At 35.0% G+C, this 21,502-nt stretch overlaps 2 protein-coding genes across 2 annotated transcripts in view; both read left to right on the plus strand.

Annotated features, from left to right (window-relative positions):
- The first annotated feature begins 3,594 nt into the window (after positions 1 to 3,594).
- On the plus strand, positions 3,595 to 11,208 carry LOC306871267 (galactosylceramide sulfotransferase-like). The gene is made up of 3 exons (XM_079419071.1): positions 3,595 to 3,880; positions 6,357 to 6,517; positions 8,885 to 11,208. The coding sequence occupies exons 2-3, from the start codon at positions 6,387 to 6,389 to the stop codon at positions 10,035 to 10,037; spliced, it is 1,284 nt and encodes a 427-aa protein (XP_079275197.1). The 5' UTR covers positions 3,595 to 3,880; positions 6,357 to 6,386; the 3' UTR covers positions 10,038 to 11,208.
- Positions 11,209 to 12,217: 1,009 nt separating this feature from the next.
- LOC306870664 (RING-type E3 ubiquitin-protein ligase PPIL2-like) overlaps positions 12,218 to 21,502 on the plus strand; it is a 33,225-nt gene continuing 23,940 nt past the window's right edge. Inside the window, exons 1-8 of the mRNA XM_079418064.1 lie at positions 12,218 to 12,378; positions 12,698 to 12,747; positions 13,568 to 13,613; positions 14,193 to 14,255; positions 14,765 to 14,816; positions 20,068 to 20,119; positions 20,261 to 20,352; positions 21,040 to 21,129. Of these exons, the coding sequence (XP_079274190.1) occupies positions 12,347 to 12,378; positions 12,698 to 12,747; positions 13,568 to 13,613; positions 14,193 to 14,255; positions 14,765 to 14,816; positions 20,068 to 20,119; positions 20,261 to 20,352; positions 21,040 to 21,129 (477 nt within the window). The 5' untranslated portion in view covers positions 12,218 to 12,346. The remainder of the gene's footprint in view (positions 12,379 to 12,697; positions 12,748 to 13,567; positions 13,614 to 14,192; positions 14,256 to 14,764; positions 14,817 to 20,067; positions 20,120 to 20,260; positions 20,353 to 21,039; positions 21,130 to 21,502) is intronic.

The following is a 21,502-nucleotide window of genomic DNA, read 5'->3' on the forward strand; positions in this document are numbered from 1 at the left end:
TCTCGTGTAAATAGGCATTGATACCCAAGGGCAGAGAAGTCTAGTATGTACTGAGGTTTCTGGGGGATCACTTACATTGTCAAATTCCTAAGTGAAGAAAACCATTGGCACTCCCTTCCCTGAGGACTCTTATGTTGGACATCACAACATAAAAGTGGCTTTAGACACGAGGGTTTTAGATTCTGCTGCTGAAAAGTTGTTCCTTATGCAAAATGGCATTAAAGGCTAAGCTAGTCCCTCAGAGATTTTGCTGGGATCAAAGACAGTACTAACCAGTAAATCATGTAACCTTGAAAGTATGGCTCTTATGTATATTCCTAGATGTATTGCAGTCGGCCCTGAATGTGAATGTACCTTTCGGACCACAAATGTAAAAAAAAAAACATCTCGCCAACATTTGGCATTTCCCTCAGACACAAAAAAGTGCAATTCGGCAGAGTGCATGATTATGTATGAACTATACATAAAAGAACAATGGAAAAATGTAATGTATAGTGGTCCCATTCTATGAAAAAAAATGTTTTTTACGCAAAGTCTTCCCAGCACAAGTGAAACACAAATGTAAGGTAATTTCTTTAATTCTCTTTTTATGCAGGATATTATTTTTAGTCATACTGCATTATTTCTGTTTTACGCAATGGCTATGGTCTTTGTAAAAAAAAATGCTTGATAAATAGGCTACACTGTGAATTTTTCCTAATATAAAAACTAGCTAACTTTTTAATGGATGTACTCCTGTTGGGAAATGTAACTTGAGTTGTACAGATTTTGAAATCCACAGAAAACGAAGGTTGTAGTGAGAAAATGATTGCGTTGAATTCCTCATTGTGAATTTTCAAAGTACTGAATGGAGTCAGATTCTCCTGGTTTAGGGTGGCAAGCTGAATTATTTAGCTCTGAATGTTCTCCAGTGTCCATTTCAGTCCTTTGTGACAGATGTTTGTTATACAAGGTATATATATATATATATATATATATAAAAACTATTATAGGCAGGCTTTGTATCAATCTGAATTAGTTTGATGTGTTCAAAAGGGATCTGCTCTCTTTTATTCTGTAAGCATGTGTATAACATGTGACATGGTCTCTTCTTTGTAAGTCACACCCAGAGAACCATTTAAATGTTTTTTTTATTTTTTATTATTGTGTGAGGTATTTGTTATAAGCAAAGCCTTAAACCCTTGGTCGCAGCTTTGTATGTTTGCGCTTTCTTTGTATTGGTGATGGGAAGTTATGACATTGGTGTTCTCCTCGGCGCTGTGTAACCCCTGTGGGCTTTAGGCCAGGCAACTCATGGCCCTTTTTTATCACTAATTCATGTTCACGCACACAAGCATGCAGTGTTACCCACATTACCCATCTGCATTCCAGCCATGTCGCTCTTACACTGCCTGGCACTGGCATGACATTCTGTGTGTCCGTGTGTGTGGTGGCAGACAATGAACTGAGTGTTTGAGACCAGTCAAAAGGAGATCTGGATGATCAGAATAATCTTGTGCTGGACAGTAAGAGACATTGAGAAGTGAGCAAAATAAAAGGGAATGGATTGGGTGATGTCACTCAAGAGGAATGTAAAGATTAGAGTATTGATCAATGAATTACAGCAATATCAGTAGCTCTTACACTTCACCCAAAAATGAGATTTTCTGTCATGATTTATTCACCCTCAATTTGTTCCAAAGCTGCATGAGTTTCTTTCCTCTGTTGATAACAAAAAAAGATATTTTGAAGAAAGTTGGTAACCAAACAGTTAATGGTAGCCATTAACTTCCATAGTATTTTTTTCCATATGGCTACCGTCAACTATTTGGTTACCAACATTCTTCAAAATGTCTCCTTTTGTGATCAACAGAAGAAATAAACATGAAATATTTATGCATTATAATCAAATTTTAAAGACCTAAACTAAGGGTCAGTCTTTTTCTGAGTAAATTTGCTTTTTCTGAGTAAATCTCACAATTCTGAGGAAAAAAAAGTCAGAATTGCGCGATAAAAAGTCACAATAACCTTCTTTTTTTCTTTTTATTCAGTGGCGGAAATGGGCTTCCATACATAACAAATTTTCTAAAAAATTTTATTAAAATTTTAAAACTAAAAAAAAAAGTTATGTTTTATAATAGGAGGACAAGTTCCTCAGTGTCAATTTTTCACAAATGCTTCCCAAATGTTAAAAAATCACTTTATTCTTGTATTCCATAGTAAGACAACCTTATATAGAGCTTCTGAAATGGATAATGTGTCAAGTGATTGTTTCATTTATGCTCCAATTTATGATCTCCTGGCACAAACCTCTTTATGGATGGAAACTCATGCAGCAGCCTAAGCAAACACTGATATAAAAAGGGATTTTTCCAATCCATCACTAAAGCAAACATCCAGAAATGGCAGCATGAAAACCATCAATATGATCCAGAAAGTTCTTCTTCCTTGTGGCAAAAGTTCTTCCTGAGCTTGTCTATTCATTCCCATGGGAGTGTCCTCACATGAAACTATCTGTCACTAACCCATCATGTAAAAAATACACTTCTTAATAATCAAGGCCTTAAACCCTAATGTTGTGTTCTGGTCATTTTGACCTGGAGAGTATTTTCTTTTTCTTGAAAGTGCTAGTTTATGTTAATGCATTGGGCTTAAATTTGCTGACTGAGCTCATTCTGGGTATAAAAACTACCCCCCCCCCCCCCCCCCCCCCCCCCAAAAAAAAAAAGAATTGAGCTGTTTAGGGATTTTTTTTAAACGGATTATAAATTTCTTGTTATGCAGGGTTATTACCAAATATTGGATTCAATCTTTTTATCAACGTGTTTTCTTTCAATTAGAATAAGTTTTTTTTAATTAATCTGAGTTTATGTACTAAGTTTTTAAGTGAACATTGCCAAAAAAGTTTTTTTCACTCAAAAACTGAGGTTCATAAGCTGAGATCAGCGAGGCTTATGATCAATCAATTCCAAAAATACAAAAAATTAAGATTTACACGCATTTTTAAAGGTGAATAATTTTTGACGAACAGCAGATTAGGTAAAGGATTTTCAACGCAGCATAAGGGTCAAGTTATCCTTTCTGTGCCGTGAGTATTGACCAGTTTACTTTTATTTCATCCTCAAACCTGATCATACTAAGAATGTGTTTTTGTGACTTGGACATGGAAAGCTAAGCAAACTGGTGCAGTTTGGGACTTTGTGTTCAGCCGTATACCTGGAATTGTGTATTGGCCCCTCTCATGCATTTAACTACGCTTTCTAGCAACTTTTCCACTTCAAACCAGCAATCTGTTCTCAATGGCTCTCTGTTTCCACCTTGAACAGACCCCTCCTCCTTTCTTTTGTTCCTTTCCCTCCCTCTTGCTCATTTTCTCTCGCTAACCCTGTTCTGTTCTGAATCTCTTCCTCTCCTATTCTTTTTCTGCTTTGCCTTTTCTTATCCTAACTTCACCTCCCTCCTTCTGCCTTCTGTCTTCTCCTGTATGCTCATTCACAAATGCAAACAGACACACAGAGTGACAAGTGCAGGTCCCCAGACAACTGGTCTTGCGTCAGAGAGAGTGCAAGCCGAGCCTCTTCTGTATGCAGTTTAGCCAGCTCAGCTCTACAGCATGCAGACGGGGGAGGAAGAGAGGAGAGGTGGGGGCTTCGAAATCATCAGGTGTGTGTGTGTGTGTGTGTGTGTGTGTAGGGTGAATGATCGCCTGGATATTTCACAGAAGATAAGAGGGATACAGATCTGTTAACCTTGGATAGCACGACTGGACAGTTAACTGTGAAGGAATTGATGTCTTTCCAGCCTTGACAATGCATCATTGTTAACAAAGTCAGATTTTTATTTTCAGGGTCATTGCTTTTTTTTCTGCCAATCAAGCTGTGACAGGAATATACATGATTTGGTAAGATATTATACAATGTTTTATATTTAATCTTCAAAATAAATTATATTGGGAATGTGACTGTATTGCCATTGTTTAAATAAGTTGGTGTACCTTTAAACTTGTGGCAAAAAATCAGAATGAATATCTGTCTATTGTTTAGTCTGAACATCCTCACAAATAAGATTATTGTCAAAAAAGATTATTGTCGTCTGATGAAAGTTTCAGGTTTCCTGGTTTAAGCATAAACCTCACTGTTTATGCTTAAACCAGGCTTTATCTGTGAAAGCCTTAATAATTTATACAGTAGATTTAGCTTGTTTTGTCTTTAGATACTTTTACTTAAAAAGTAAATAAAATGCATATTTTATTTTATTATTTTGGAATATAATTTGCTCCAGCAATGTCACAATGAGGGTTTACAATGCTGAATCCTATCCTGAAAAAAAAAAGTTTTATTCTTATGATGTGTTAAGGCAAATACATTTAAATCAAGATATGTTCTATAAAAGCCTTATTTTCTAAAAAAAAAAAAAAAAAAAAAGGCTTAATATTTCTGCAGTTGTTCTATGGATGCTTAGAGATTTTGCTGGGAAAGAAAATAAAAGCATATTATTATGATTATGACAAATATAACCTAATTTGCTGGTGGAATGTCATGTGTTTTATTTCCAAAACACTTTTATATCACCATGAGACCTCACAATGCTGAATCTAATGAAACGATACTTAATTCCTAAACTTTTCTCTATAATCAGGCTGCTCAATCTGACTGCTTTCTTGTGAAGTAAAAGGAGCCTTTATTCTATTTGTATCCCATCATAAAACTTCATTACAGTGGTTTCTTGTCTGTTATGAATTTGCCAGCAGCACTTCAGATATCACATGTGACATTCTTTGTTAAATCACAGACATTATTCAGATTGCATGCAGGAATCATTGCCCATTTAAATGCACCCATGAGTAAATACAACATTCAGCGACTTTTATACGACGTACTGATAGACCCCAAATCTCCACGAAAACAACGCGTGTGTTTGATGGATGCAAAGATGCATTTAGTTTTATCCTAAATTAGAGCTGCAGCTGCTGTAGTAATTCTTTGTGGTTCTGTAAAATCCTCGTCATTTGTGACCATCAGCATAACAATGATGATGTTGTTAGTGTTTTTGCTGTCAACAAAGGATGACTTTGAAAAATGCAGAGTTAGAGATTGCTGCAAATAAGAACAATGGGTTCCTTCAGACTTCTTCTGTCCTTTCTAGATTTCTAGTCTCTGGTGGTGTTTTTGAGAGAAACAGCTTTGTTCCGTTGTCTCTCCATCTATGTTTTGGTGCAACGTTTATATTCAGTGTTTGGTGCTGGTGCTCAGCAGCATATGGCTGTCGTAGTCAGTGCTTAACATGCTCTCTTGGTGGTATGAAGTTATCCACCTGTGGCCCCGTACTGCAGATATCTGATCCTGGTCTATGATGCATGAAGAGATGCGGATAGTGTCACTTTTCTTCTGAATGCATAATTCATTCGCTGGACAGCTGGCCCTCATAATGAAGCCCCTGCAGAAGCACTGTCTCAGCAACTGCAATGCATTCATCTCGACATTAGAATTTATAATTCTAGACATTTTTATTTGGAAAATGCTTTTAATGTTTATTTTTGAGTTTGTTGTTTTGTGGGTAGTTTATATGACATGCCAATAGAGCTGGGTAGTAACTGATTACATATAATCTAGATTATGTAATCAGATTCCAAAAATTAAGTACTTGTAATGCTTTTTGTCTTTTTTTTTAAGCGTCAACTTTAAGATAATATACAGTTAAAGTGACCAAAATGATTTAAATTGAAAGCGATATTTTATGCCACTAGTAGTCGCGGGATAATAGGCTACTGTCAGATGATAATTTTTCGCTATTTAGGCCTGTTATATTTATTATATTATACATGCAGTTATAAGACATTAGATTAACTGAGAGATTACATTAAGTATTTTTATATTAAAAAATATATAAAATATGTTTACTTCAAATTTCTTTAGAGAAGAGTAGTCTATTAATGTATTTTTTTCTGTTTCAGTGGAAATAAATCACTGATTGGAAATAGAGGATACCTTAAAATAAATAGTGACCTGGTACATCACTTAAAATGAAAATATTCTAGAATTGCACATAGCTGAATTACCTGCAATGCCACTGCAAATCCTCACATAAGTACATGTTGGGCAGATGTAGATTGCATGGCTGAACTCAGGGGAGAAAAGCAGTTGAGTGAGCAGCAGTGTACCTAAATAATTGGGCACTTGAGGAAATGGTGACGAATATCTCTTAACACTCTTCGATAATCAAATGCTATCAGCACTAGAGGACTCTGCATATGTCAGCACAACACATAGCGCAGCACATTTTACTGTATTTACATAATAGGGCCTTAAGAGATATAATGAAGTGGCACTTAGTCGGCGCATTAAATCATTATTGAAGCATCTTTCTCTTTGCTTCAGGGTTTTCTTCCAGGGTCCAACCAGGCAGCTATGATGGTTGGAAAGCCAGTCAGGCAGTGGAGGTCCATCTGTAAGGGACTGATCCTGGGTGCGCTCCTGACCATCTGCATGATTCTTTTGTACTGCCTGTCGGCCCCAGAGGTCCAGTTTGGCCCGCAAGAGTGAGTTCCTTCATGTATTTTGAGCAAGAATAATGTACTAAGCAATAAGCAGTTTATTCCGTTTTTCAGCAACCCAGTCAAAGTTTCAGTGGATTAGAGCAGTATTTTGGTGTGAATTTCAAGAAGAAATAGCCAGGAAATATTTCATCCTAAAATCAAAATAAAACTAAAATAATGTATCTTCATATTCATAAAGAAAATAAACCAGGTCTGCATTGTGATGTTATTTTCATGACTGTTAATAAGATAATTTCTCCTTAATTCTTCATTCTCATCCTGACAGGAAACATTGTTTAAATTTAAAGATTTAGTTCAATTCAGTACAAAATACTTATGTCATCAAGGCTGCAATTATTTTAGTAATATTATGAAATATAAAACAAAATATATATATATATACATACATATACACACACACATATATATATATATATATATATATATATATATATATATATATATATATATTAGTGCTGTCAAAATTAGCGCGTTAAAAGGTGATTAATTTTTTCAGTTTAACGCGTTAAAAATATTTAACGGCGTTAACACAGGGGCGGGGCTAGTGTTGGCCACCCCACTCACAACTGCTGCCTCTGTCTCTTTCTTCTTGCTAATTTAGTCACAGAACGTCTTTACGAGCATTTCAAATAGGAGATGTTTCAGACGCGTGCTTCAACTTCACTTCAGCGTCAGGCGTGAGTCAAAGGAGCGCGGAAACTGTACTGTACTGAACAAAGGCGCTGCCGCACGCTGTAGCCTTTATCATTTCATATCAAAGCGCGAAAGAAACGATGTGCATGCAATGTCGTGGTCAGTTAAGTCATGAAGGTGATTAAAACTGCCTTAAAACCGTGCTTGCGTGAAATATATGAGTCACATTTAAGAACATGTCTCTGAAATGGTTTTCAAAACTGTCCTGCACTTTCTCACTCATCTAACACACTCGTCAGATCATTAATAGAGACTTTAAGACCTGAAGTGGGTCAGAAAATGTAAAGTGAGTTGAGAGAAAACACGATGCGTGTCAGATCCGCCTCGGCAGCTCTTAAAGAAAAAGCAGCCAAAATAACCTATTAACCCAGCTGCTGTGATGTCTGTTCATCTAAGAACAAAAAAAAAAAAAGGAAATCAATAACTTTATAGCTTTAAGGACTCATCTGTATTTAATTTAGAATTTAGTGTTTGATAACTTTATTCAATTTCTGTATATTTCCTACTTGCTGAAGGGCATAGGTAGCTAAATATGACATTGGTTATACTGTGTTTGTGAGAAAATTGTTTAAAGTTCACTTAAATTAGAAGTTATTTTTATTAAAGTCTAATAAATATTAAAATTGATGGCTCTCAATTATATTGTAATGTTGAATGGCAATAGTCAATGGTTAAATATTAGGGAAAAAATAATTATTTTATAGAGACATCAATATTGGTGTCAGTGATACTGGCCTTCATTCATTAAAAAGATGCCATTAATCAAATATTAAAAATATACCGTCTTTATGTTGTTTCTACATTAATTTGAAGATTAAATGTGAAATTATTGCAATATAAAAGTAGATTTAAAAAGTTTAATGTTAGGTGGGATTAATCGCGATTAATTTCAGGAAAAAATTGTGATTAATTAGTTAATTTTTTTAATCGATTGACAGCACTAATATATATATATATATATATATATATATATATATATATATATATATATATATATACACACATATGTATGTGTGTGTGTGTATGTGTATGTGTATATATATATGATATATTGAAATTATTTATATATCTTTAAGTAAAATTAATTCCTGTGATGCAAAGGTGAATTTTCAGGATTATTACTTCAGTCTTAAGTGTCATATTTCTGATTATTAGCAATGTTTAAAACAGTTGTGTGTTTTTATAGAAACAATAGTACCAATTTTTTCCTGAATTTTATAACATCATAAATGTTTTTATTCTCACTTTTGATCTGTATAATTCATAAAAAATAATAAAAGTATTAATTTCTTTAAAAAAATCCATATGTATCTATCTATACAGCTGCATAATTGTCATGCAAATAATGCTACAAAACATATTATTTTTTAAATATTTACTTTTTTATGTTAGGGTAAAATATGGATAAAGATTTTCTCATAGCATTTTTTTGTGTTTATTTATGACCACAGTAGTGAACAATTCATTCTAAAGATATACAGTGCCCTCCTCGTAGTTTTGTCTCGTATTCATCTTTTAATCATATTTGTAAATGTCTTGACTCCACAGCCAACAGAGCAATTTTGTCTTTACTGTTCCAATGCTTTTGGAGGGGACTGTATCTGTGCATCTAAAATACATTCAAATTACAATATTTTTGTTTACTTTTGTTTACAGGGTCCCAGTGCCTTACTCATGTGCTCATCGCCCTTCTGCCACCCACTCCTCAACAATCTCTAACAGCTCCCATCATGCCTCTGGGCAGCAAACCTGCACTCCAAAAGTGGACATCATGTTCATGAAAACCCATAAAACAGCTAGCAGCACTTTCCTCAACATTCTCTTTCGCTTTGGTGAAAGACACAACCTCAAATTTGCCTTCCCCAACAGGCGCAATGACTTCTGTTACCCGTCCCCTTTCCATCGCTCACAAGTGAAGGACTACAGGCCGGGAATGTGCTTCAACATCATCTGTAATCACATGCGTTTCAATGCTGCTGAGGTGGCAAAAGTGCTTCCAGCCGACACCTCGTACATCACAATCCTCCGGCACCCGGCTGATCTCGCTGAGTCCTCGTTCCACTATTTTGGACGCATTGTACCTCTCACTTGGAAGCTTTCTGGAGATGATAAGCTGAGAGAATTCCTGATGGATCCAAAGCTCTACTATGACCCAGAGGGATTCAATTCGTTCTATCTCAAAAACTTGCTTTTCTTTGACTTTGGACAGGATAATAACTTACATCCAGAAGACCCAAAAGTGGACGAGGCCATTCAAGCAATCGCCAAGGGCTTCCATTTGGTAATGCTGGTGGAGCATTTCGAAGAGTCGCTCATCCTGCTCAAAGACTCCCTCTGCTGGGACATGGAGGACTTGCTTTTCTTCAAACTCAATGCTCGGAAAGGTTCAACTGTTTCTAAACTGACTCCAGAGCTCAGGGCCAAAGCGCTGGAGTGGAACGCCATCGATTGGAAGCTTTATCAGTATTTCAACGCCACCTTCTGGCATAAAGTGGACGCTTACGGCCGTGAGCGCATGGCGAGAGATGTTGCAGAGCTGCAGCACAGAAACGCAGAAATGGCTTCCATTTGCATTGAAGGAGGCCACGCTGTTGATGCAGGAAGCATCTTGGAGACGTCCATGCAGCCGTGGCAACCCATCGGTGAGAAGTCGATTATGGGATACAATCTGAAAAAGAATGTCGACAAAGCGCATCGAAAGCTCTGCAGGAAAATGCTCACGCCAGAGCTGCAGTATCTCACTGATATGGGTGTCAACCTGTGGATAACAAGACTATGGGGTCGCATAAGAGATATCCTTGACTGGTAGCTCAGAAGAAATGCTTTGCTTAGGTGAAAGGTCAGCACTGACTTTATGGGAGCTTTTTCCCGCCACATAATAAAAGATTAAAACCTCATTGTGACTTTTCCACCTTTTTTCTCGCAATTCTGAATTAATGTAATTTTTTCTCAGATTTTTTTCTTCCACAAGTCAGACTTTTTTCCGATTTTTTCACAAAAATGCGAGATATAAACTGTACCTCAATATAACTCTTTGTTGTTTTTAACAGGCTTATTTCTCCCTGTTAAATAAATAGAAATCAAACAAAAGTTAAAAAAGGTAATTGTGACTTTTTGACTTTTCTTAGAATTGTGAGTTTGTGCCTTGCATTTGTGAGTTAGAAAATCGCGATAAGGTTTTTTTTTTCTTAATCTCACAATTATCTTGCAGTTCTGTGAAAAAAGTCTGAATTGCAAGATATAACTGTAAATTGGGAGATATATACTCGCAATTCAGAGAAATAAAGTTTGAATTATGGAAGAAAAAAAATGTCTGAGTTGCAAGATTTAAATCTGAATCGCAAAATATAAATTGCAATTTGGAGAAGAAAAGTCTGAATTGTGGAAGAAGAATGTCTGGATTGCAAGATAAAAATTCTGAACTTGCAATTCTGAGTTCTTTTTTTTTATTATTATTCTTTTTTTCTTTTTTTATTCTGTGGCGGAAATAAGTTTCCATAGACTTGTATACAACCAACTTAAACCTGTTTTTCTGTGTCAGAAAGAAATAAAAACATTAAAAGACATGACTGAATAAAACATTTTCATATTTAAATGAATCTTACCCAAATAAGTGGTGACAGTCACATCTTTAACATGTTAGTTTTGTGTTCAGAACTGTACTGTAAGTCACTGCTATGTATTACATGTATGTAGTGTGTGGGTGCTTGAATCAATCATCAAAATGAATCAACTACTGTTGAATGACCTCATTCTTTGAAGCTTTTATTGTTGGTGCCATTGGCAATAGCAATAATTTCTTGAACTGGTTTAGACTCATTCAGAACTGTTATCATCACATGAATGATACAGTAAATAACTCGAATGCTGAGTGGAGAGGTGCTTTTAAGCTGAAATGTGATGACGTTCCTGTGGAAGAGGCCACTGAGCAGCAATGAAATCCTTGAAAGATGACAAAATAAAAACTTTATGTAACATACACACGTCTCGTTCATGTTTCACTGTCACTGTTAGCACAGATCTGAATGGATACATGAATAAACACAACTGATTTCCATTGGTGTATATTGCAACTGAACATACACACATTCTCTTCTCACAAAAACACAGCTTAAGTGCATTATGAATATGATTGACCCAGGTTAGACTCGCAGAAAACCTTCTTGCTGTTGCAGTTGTGCTGTTTGATAATGCACACTGTGATCAGCAGAAGATGATCACTTCATATTTCTATATCTCATGTACATCTATACTTGCCACTAAGCCTAGAAGAAGAACCATCCTATGGGTGAGACATGATTTTATGTGTGTTATATGATGTGACAATGTGAGCTAACGTCAGTGTCATTTTAGTATCATTGCTAAATAGGCCTATAGTTTTATTAATATTTTTACATATTACATTTACATTTATGCATTTAGCAGACGCTTTTATCCAAAGCGACTTACATTGCATTCAAGTTACAGTTTTAACATTTTATCAGCTCTTGCTTTCCCTGGGAATCGAACCCATGACCTTGGCGTTGCTAGTGCCATGCTCTACTATTTGAGCTACAGGAATATTTCAAATACGTTTTTCTTTTTATGTAGTTTTTTTATTTTATTTTGGTTGATGTTGTAGTATTTTTGTCATTTTTATTTTATTATTACTTTTTAAAATGTGTCTAGATTTTATATAGATTTTTGTGGGGGTATGTTTTGGTTATTTTAGTAATTCATTCAACTCAATGAATGAGCAAAGAAAACTGGCACAATAATATTTCAAATGGGTGATCAACACGTTATTTATAAAGCTCAGATATAGATAGATAGATAGATAGATAGATAGATAGATTTAATTAATTAATATAAATAAATTATACATATTATAGATTTAAAGCAGCCCCAAGACTTTCTTCAGCTTAACATTCATTATGTTTTCAGATGTTTAGTTATGTAAATATTCCGTATCGAAAAAGGAAAATAAAAACGGTCTTCTGTTTCACGCCGGACACATTTTACATTCGCACTGAGCGGTGACCGGAAGTGTGTTTTAAACATTCGCAGGATTTGTGTCGGTTGTTTAGGCGTTTATAAACTTTTATTCTTTTATTTGCTACATCCTATCGGTCCGCAAAAATGGGGAAAAGACAGCATCAAAAAGATAAGATGTGAGTTGAAATGAAACACAACGCGAGTAGAATATGATATTGTTGCTCTCAACAGGACGTTAACTATAGAGCAGTTATATTTGATGATTTCACTGAAAACTAAATCAGTATATTCTTTACTGCAGTGATATCGTGTTTAATCTGAAGTGTATAACGTTAACTTACCTTGTTTGTCTTAAGACTGTATATACGTTTCTTTCAGTATCTTTGTTGTAGTTATGTTTCAGTGTTTAGTAGTGAGCTACTACGCATTTCCTGTTTAATGTAATTCGGATTCTTCAATAATTATAATAGTATTCGTTATATCTGTCTGTTTCAGGTACATCACGTGTACAGAATACACTCAGTTTTATGGAGGCAAGAAATCAGGTAAGTCTGGATGTACTGATCTATTTGTATTAAGAAAACATCTGTTGAAACCTCAGTCAACAGTGTACACAAAACATTGTAGGATACATTTTACAATATGAGCAAATCAAACAAACACTGTATTTAGAGATTAGTTCACATTTGCAGTTTAGATGCAGCATGTCTTACTATGTATATTTTAGAAAGTAAAGTGTAGTGTGATGTGAGGGGGAAAATATTCACATTAAAGACTGTAAAACCTGACATTTCAGGGTTTCCTCAGAATCAAGGAAATGTTAAAATTGTGATTTTTCAGGCCTGAATGAATAAATAAATCAAGTCCTTGGTATGTACACTACCATTAGAAATCCCATTGATTTAAAAAAAAAAAAATTGAGCAAAGATGCATTAAATTGATCCAACATAATAGTAAAGCCATTTATAATGTTACAAAAGATTCCTATTTCTTTTGAGCTTTCTAAGAAATATTTCTAGAAATCAGCATATTATAATGACTTCTGAAGGATCATGTGACACTGAATGCTGAAAATTCAGCTGTGCATAACAGGAATAAATAGCATTTTACAATATAATAGAACACAGATATTTTAAACCCTAATTATAGTTCACAATATTTCTTTAAACGGCATTTTAAAAAATCTTACCAACTCAAACTTTTGCACAGTAGCGCTTGTAAGGCTGTTGGTTTTCCTGTCACTCGCTGTGTTGTTTGTTTGATTGCACTGCATATAGTTTTATTTTGTGCACTTTTTGTTTGATATTGCTGGTGCCTTTTCCTCCGAAACCTTTTAAAATAAGCCTTTTGTCATCATGTTTATAGAAATCCCACAAGGCAATTTCAGACGTCTGCCCTTTGATCACTGCAGGTGAGTTTTCACTTCTTTCATGTTTGATTAAAAACGTCCTTTGTGTTTCTTCAGGTCAGTAATTTAGGTCTAGCACAATAGATTCTGCTTTCATAACTGTTGATCAGTGTTTCAAACGATGCTTTCATTGCTTATATGTGAGTTAAAGGTGCTGTGTGTCAGTTTTTATGCAGAGACTACTATTATTAAGACATTGGTATGTTGACTTTCTGATAATTTTGCTAATTTTAAAACATTGCTCTGCTTTTTGGAGTGACCTGAAACAGTCAGTATATTTTCAGATCTGTTTGGTGGCTCAGAAATGACACACAGCAGCTTTAGTCTCATACCATCCTTAAGCCTAGTCCTAGACTAAAATGTAAATCTGAGCTGTTTCAACTGAAAGAAACTTGCGCTGACTGATCATAAACCATGTCAGTGCTTTTGTTTTGTCTTAAGATACACACCAGTAATGTTTTTTTCTAAGGCATGTTTATAAAAATGACTTAAATGTCCTAATTAAACTATGGCCGAAACCCTGTCTATGAAACCGGGCCTATATGTATGATTTTTAATGTTTGTCTCTTATCTCTTGCATAGTTTGTCTCTTCAGCCCTTTGAGTATCCCATGTGCACGGTGGATGGCTTGGTTTTTGATCTAATGTGAGTAAATTACTCTCACTAACATCGAAATGAGTCATTTGTAAATCTGTTATTTGCATTCAATTATTATTATTACATACACTACCCTTGAAAAGTTTAGGAGGGTGAAATTAATACTTTTATTCAGCAAGGATGCATTAAATTTATCCAAAGTGGAAGTCATTTACATTTTCTTTTAATTATATTGAAAACGTTTTCTTTTTTCTTGACATTCTATTATCAAAAATCCTGAAAAATAATATTCTGTTTCCACAAAAATATTAAATAGTCCAACAACTGATTCCAACATTGACATTCAACATTAGAATGATTTCTGAAGGATCATGTGACACTGAAAACTGGAGTAATGATGCTGATAATTCTGCTCTATTTGTCATTTATCACTCAATTATGTCACAGGAATAAATTACATTTGAAAATATATTAACATAGAAAAGTTATTTCAAATTGTGATATTTTTACGTTGTCGATGCAAGAAGAAAAAAAAATAACGTTTGTTTTCTCTCTAGGAGCATAGTGCCTTGGATTAAGAAGTTTGGTACCAACCCCATAACTGGAGAGGTATTTTAGTTGTTCCTATTTATAATATTTTATTTGTTTGACACTGACCAATACACTTGAAAAACATTAGAGGTGAAAGCTTTTTATGATCAAATATCCTGCATGGATTCAACCACTAGAGGGCGTCAGACTCCATTTGAGGGGAAGCCAAGTGCTTGACTGATGACAAAGTAAAATGCAATATCAACTCCAGATGATGCTTGCCTGTGCATCCTAGAGTATCCAAAGCTATAAGGCAGAATCTCTTGTTGTACACATGATTTAAAGAGCACTGTGGGTTTTAGAAAATTAATCATATATATATATATATATATATATATCTCTATATGAGTGCAATTTTCCAAGGTAAACTTGTATTTAGGGTTAGTAAACCTCTTACCCTAAGTAATAAACTTTTTATCTTGTTTGTGATATGAACCTTAAATCATGTGACATGTTGAGTAGAGATGTGTGAGAGCTTTTTTATGCAATTAGTCTTATGATTTTTACCTTTCAGATAATAAACTGGGCCAAAAAATCCCATAGACTATCTATCTGTATGGCAGGAGTTTTTCGGTGTCTGTAGGATCTTATATGTTAGATTCTGTCCCTTTGTCCTGCGGTGTGCCACAAGGCTCTGTGCTCGGCCCTCTGTTGTTCAGCCTGTATATGCTTCCTCTTGGCAAGATTATTAACAGTTTTAAAATAATATCTTATCCTTTATATGCTGATGACATTCAGTTATATATTTAGTTTAGTCCTGATAGTCTAGGTAAACTGTCAGTTCTGCAAATGGATGGCAGACAACTTTCTACAACTTAATAATAAGACTGAGATGATGATCTTTGCCCTTGATAATATTACACCTAAGATTAAGCAGGCTACGGGGGGGTTAGCATTCTCTGACCGCAGTAACATAAGAAACCTGGGTGTCATCTTTGACAGAGCTATATGTTTTAACAGTCATGTAAAATCTGTAGTTCATTCATCTTTTTTCCATCTTTGGAACATTGCTCAGATTAGAACTTTGGTCTCAAAAAAAGAGATGGAGATGCTTTGTCATGCCTTTATGTCATCACGATTGGATTATTGCAGTGTTCTGTATACTTGTTTGAAGAAATCGTCTTTGGAGCGACTACAAGTACAGAATGCAGTTGCAAGATTTTTGACTAGTTCCAGCAAGAGGTCCCACATTACCCCTGTACTTAAGGACCTTCATTGGATTCCTATTGCTTTCAGAGTGCAGTTTAAAATTTTAGTTATTACTTATAGAGCCTGGCATGGTCAGGCACCTTCCTATATTGAGGATCTATTATATGCACATTCTCCTGGTCAGTCTTTAAGGTCTTCTGATCTTGACCTTTTAACTATTCCTAGAACACATCTTAAGACATAAGGTGATCGTGCTTTCTGTGTTGTGGCTTCGAGGCTCTCCCACTAACACGGAGTGCTATGGGCTCTGTAGACACTTTTATAAGACACCTAAAGACGCACCTTTTTGGACAAGCTTTTAATTAACAGTACAGTTTGGCTGTTATTAAATTTCTGCGATATTTGGTCTCTAATTGGTTTTGATTTTGTTTTATTTTATATGTTTATTTTGCATGTATGCATGCAATAAAACAAGCATGTACATTTAAATTATGAAAATCATGTATGATATACATTCTAAAATAAAAGCTAACTGAAATGAATATTAGAAATATTATTCCATTTTAAATGCTACAATATCATATATTTAATGCCAAAATAACACCAGTAACTAACCATCTAAAAAACCTCTAAAAAACCATTCAAAGCCCTATATACTTTGGTTAAAAAGTGCAAATCAAATGTTAAGATAACCCTACGCCTTTCACAATCATAATTTCATTACATATTTACTAAATGGTAGATATTTTCTGCTTTGAGAGTTTAATTTTGTTTTATAGTCAAGCTTAATGTGAGGGGAAAATGCTCTATTGTACCCAAAAGAATTAAAAAATAATCATAACAGATGTGTAAGAAATCAAATTAACAGTAAAACGTAAAATTTCATTAAAAACTAAGAAAAAATATTAACATAAATATGATGAAAGTGCCAATAAAATGTTAAGATAACCGAAAGATGTCATAATCTTAATTTTATTACATGTTGCCAAACAGTAGGTATTTTCTGCTCTGAGAGTTTCATTTGATGTTTTGGAGAGTAGTCAAGCTTAATGCTTTGATTAGAGGAAAAATACTCTATTACTCATCTAGAAATCATTATTGAGACAATAATGAAGATATTTTACAGGCCCGCTGACGGTGGTTAACAGTGTTCAGTGTGCCAGGAGTGGATGTGGGTGTAAATTGCTGCATAATCAGTTCACTGGACGCACGTCACTGCACTCTTAATTTATGGAATAGGAGTTATAGGATCTCTGTGTGCATGCTGCATGCATAATCGGTTAGCACTAGCATCAGCAGAAGTTGTGTGAATGTTTGCAGAGAGCACGATGTAAGACGTCCTGCATTTACTTGCTTTAAACTTCATATTCACTGTCAACATGGCTGTCATCTGTAGTGCATCTTTACATCTTTATAGCTGTGCATCTGAGTGAGAGCATATCTGGACATGCCTCTGTGAGTTTGTGTGTGTGTGTGTTCAGTGTGACTGTGTTATCTGAAGTATTCATGATTGATTTGTCTCGCTAGATGGAGAGGAGGAAAGTAAGTGCTGGAGTTGACTAGTGCTGATGAGAAACACAGACTGTGTGTGTGTGTGTTTGAGAGTGACTTAAGAGACCCTTTAGACATGCCACGACTTGTTCTCCTGTGCAGATCATGCTCTCATCCGCTCTGCTTTACAAATTTGTGTTTAAATGGGTAGTAACGTAGATTTGTGTTATGCATCACTCTTATATATTGCATCTTTGAAGTGTCAGTGTGTGTTTGTTAGGCAAGGCAAGTCCAGTACTCCTTGATATGTTAAATTAATATTTAAATAATTTAACGACACATTCGCATATTCTCAGATCTCAGATGTAAGTCTATAATTTTGACTTTGTAGCTGGACTTTAATGTGAACTCAAACATCTTTTTAGTTGTGGTAGAGTCACATTACATTCGCAGTGGTGTTTTGAGAAACCAATCAGTTTGAATAATAATAATAATTATTATTATTAGTTGTGCTTGCAAAGAATCGCAGTTTTCATCTAACAAATGTATAGTTATTTGAAATTAATTATAATAATTTTTACAGTACTGGTAGCTATACCTTAATTTGACTTTGAAACATGCAGCACATCAGACTGTTATTTAAGCAGTTATTTGACAGCCATTCATTTGATCATCACACGAAGCGTCATCAGTTATTGTGAACTGATTTTTAAAATTCAGTTTGTCTCTTTTTAAAGTTTTTATTTTTTATATTATTTTAATTTTACTATTGAAGCCCTGTTTATTTAAATTGAAGTTTTATTATCTTCATCAACTCTCAAACCCCCTGCAGTTCTCTCACAAGCCCCCAGGTTCAAAGTGTAATTCAAAGGGGTTTACATAAAACAAAAGATTTAGAAATAATCATACCAGAAGCGCCGATTTTTACAAAGCTCATCGTTCTGAGAAGCGAGGCCTGCTCTGATTGGCCAGCTATCCAGTGCAATGTGATTGGCTGAATACCTCATGCGTGAGATGGAAATGTTATGCCCCTTATCAAGTTGTGATGCTATGTCCCGGTGCGACGAGACTAAAACAATAAAACCCTTTATAAACGAGGCATTTGTTGCATCCAGTGAGGACATAATTACTGATTATAATGACTCATACGTTTATTTAGATGTTTGGGTGAGAAGCAGTGCTGGTCTGAGACTGGTTAGTGTTAGTAGAGTTAGTCAGGTTAGTAAGTCTCAGAACCAGCTGACTTAGGGGACTTTTTTCGGGCTTCAGTTCTTGGGTTTGTAGTGCTTTAAAATGTAGCGATTCTGTGGGACTTGATTTTAGATGCATCCAGAATTTGAGGGATCTTTTTTTGTATATTTATAATCAATGGGAATCGGCCTAATTCTGCCCTACATGCATTATTGGGTGTTTTGCAAATCTCCCCACACCGTGACGTAGACATGTGGAGGCGTGTTTGAATGAGCCGTTTTAGGGGGGCGTTGCAAGAGTCTTAACTTTTATAAATAATATCTCTTTGGGTTTGAGTCTTTAATCTTTGCAACTTTACAGATCTTATATATGCACAAACAGCTTGGAACACTCTAAAGACAAAGGAAAACATTAAATCTAATCATATGACTCCTTTAAGGACACGAAGTCACAGTTGATTCTCAACTGAAGTCACAATTTAATCTATTTTCCTAATAAAGACCTTTTACTGTGCAAAATTCATGAATGCATGATATTCATCATCATTTATCAAAATATAATGAATTTCTCTAACTCCTTTGCTGATTTAACATAAGTAAGACTATGTGGGTAGGGAAAAATAATATTAGCCAATACTGTCAAGCGAATTGACCAATCAAATTCTAATGGATAAAATCCATTCAGCCAGTCAGACTGCAGCTGATGATTTTGAGTATTTCCTACAATTTTTGTGTTCAGTATCCATCAGGAGGTCTGCAAACAAACTGTAGTCTGAGGCATAGTCTAGCAGTCAGATGCCCAGCTACTGGCTTTATCAGAGGCTTAAAGAGAAATAATCCTGGGAGATGAAGAGCTGTATTTTATACAATCTCAGTGTGTCACTGGATCACAGTGTGATCAGTTTAAACGTATTGTGCAGGCAGTCTGTCACAAAGTATAAAACCAATAAAAAAGGAACAGTTTTTATTTGAAGAATTTAATTTTATAAATATTTGAGCTGTAAGTTTTGGTCAATATATTGTTTTCAATGAAAGCATGATTTCAAACTGACCCAGAATTTTTGAACAATAGTGTACATCACCTTTAAATATTGTTATTTGAGTCACAGTTACTACGTAGCACTTGAGGCAATCATACAAATCTTTCTTTGCTCATCTCATCTAAGTGTCATTAGAGACAGGAATTTACTTGTTAATATGGTTAAAGCCATACTAGCCACAACTTTGCATGATGGTGTTTAAAATGAGTGCTATTCAGCTAGTGTCTTGTTTTATTATTGCCCAAACATGTGCTGTATGAATCAGCAAATTCATGCTGAATAATTAAACACAATCAGACATTAACACAGTGTTATTACATTGTATTTGAAATGAAGGTGTGTCTGAAAGCCAAAGTCTGACAGGTATAGTCACTATCCTGTTTCTTTCTCTTTCTGTAGAAGCTTGAGGCTAAATCCCTCATCAAGCTTAACTTCAGCAAAAATAATGAAGGTAAATATGTTTGTGTATGTGTGTGTGCGCACGCTGGTGATCCTCTTACCTGGCCTGCGTCAACAATATGTGCTAATGACAAGAGATAATGGATTGAAGTCCTCTTCAGTGCATATTCTGTCTTTCTCTCCTATACTTTAGGGAAGTACCACTGTCCTGTGCTCTACACAGTGTTCACAAACAACTCCCACATTGTTGCCAACAAAGTTACAGGAAATGTTTTCTCGAACGAGGTAAAACACACTACATCCTAAATATTTCAAGGGCCTTCTAATATCAGACCCTTTCTTTCTCCCTGAAGTCCATTTATAATGTTATTGAAGGTTGCTTGCACCCAAAGCAGTCATAATTCAGTTTTTCATGACTTTTTTTTTTAAATACCCATATTATGTTTAAAATTAAACGGTGTGTATTTGCTACTAAAGGAGTAGTTTACCCCAAAAATACAAATGTTCACTTATTAAAATTATTATATAAATAAATATTTTTGTTTGTCGTCTTCCATGGAGCACAAAGGGATAAAAAATTTTTTTTTTTTTTTTTTTTTTAAGTTCATGTTGCTCTTTTCTATTCAACAAAAACAGTGACCACTGAAGGTTGAACTCTAAAATCGAGCCATAAAAGTAGTCCAGATGACTCATGCACTATATTGCAAGTCTTCTGGAACCATATAATGAAATTTAAGTCATTAATACAGTTGACATCACATCCTTGATTTTTGAATGACACATTTTTGCTGTTTGGTTTCCATGCATGGTGGAAAATGTAGGTCTACACTAAAGAGCAAGGAAAATCCGGTTGTTCATGACCCCTTTAATATCTTGCTGACGTCAGTAATTTTTTATTGATGTGTTAACCTTCTTTAAACCGTATAAATGTGTACATGAATAGTCAGTATTCTGTGGATGTGTTTTGTTTAGGCAGTGGAACAGCTCAACATCAAGACAAAGAGTTATAAAGACCTGTTGTCAGACGAACCATTCACTCGCCAGGATCTCATCACACTACAGGTGACCGGCACAGACAGTGTGTGTTTATGACTGTTGAGTATGATTAAGTGAGGGTGCTATGTCAGCATGGCTGTGATTTCATACAGGTTTTCTATACACAAGAAGTTAGAATCAAGCAACACGTTTCAAACAACAGTTGGCCAGTTAGTTTGAAGTTTGTATGTGGCTGTGTGTCAAAACCTGTGCTTTTTGTGTGATTGCAGTGTTATGAAATGGCAGGTTGAATGTACAGTCTATTCACAGTGAAGCTATGTCGAGAGAGACGGACAATCAGGATGATTCTGATGATTAACAGACAGTCAGAGGAGAATCATTTGCATGCCACAATAATAAATGTTTTCAGCTTTTATGGTATTTATTTATATTTTGAATT

Source organism: Barbus barbus (assembly GCF_936440315.1).
Source record: "Barbus barbus genome assembly, chromosome: 6".
NCBI lineage: Eukaryota > Metazoa > Chordata > Actinopteri > Cypriniformes > Cyprinidae > Barbus > Barbus barbus.

Excerpts from the sequence above, each read along its gene's own strand:
- LOC306871267 (XM_079419071.1), top strand. The coding sequence starts at position 6,387 with ATGATGGTTGGAAAGCCAGTCAGGCAGTGGAGGTCCATCTGTAAGGGA. Across the intron at positions 6,518-8,884 it reads GTCCAGTTTGGCCCGCAAGA|GGTCCCAGTGCCTTACTCAT; the intron begins GTGAGTTCCTTC and ends TTTTGTTTACAG.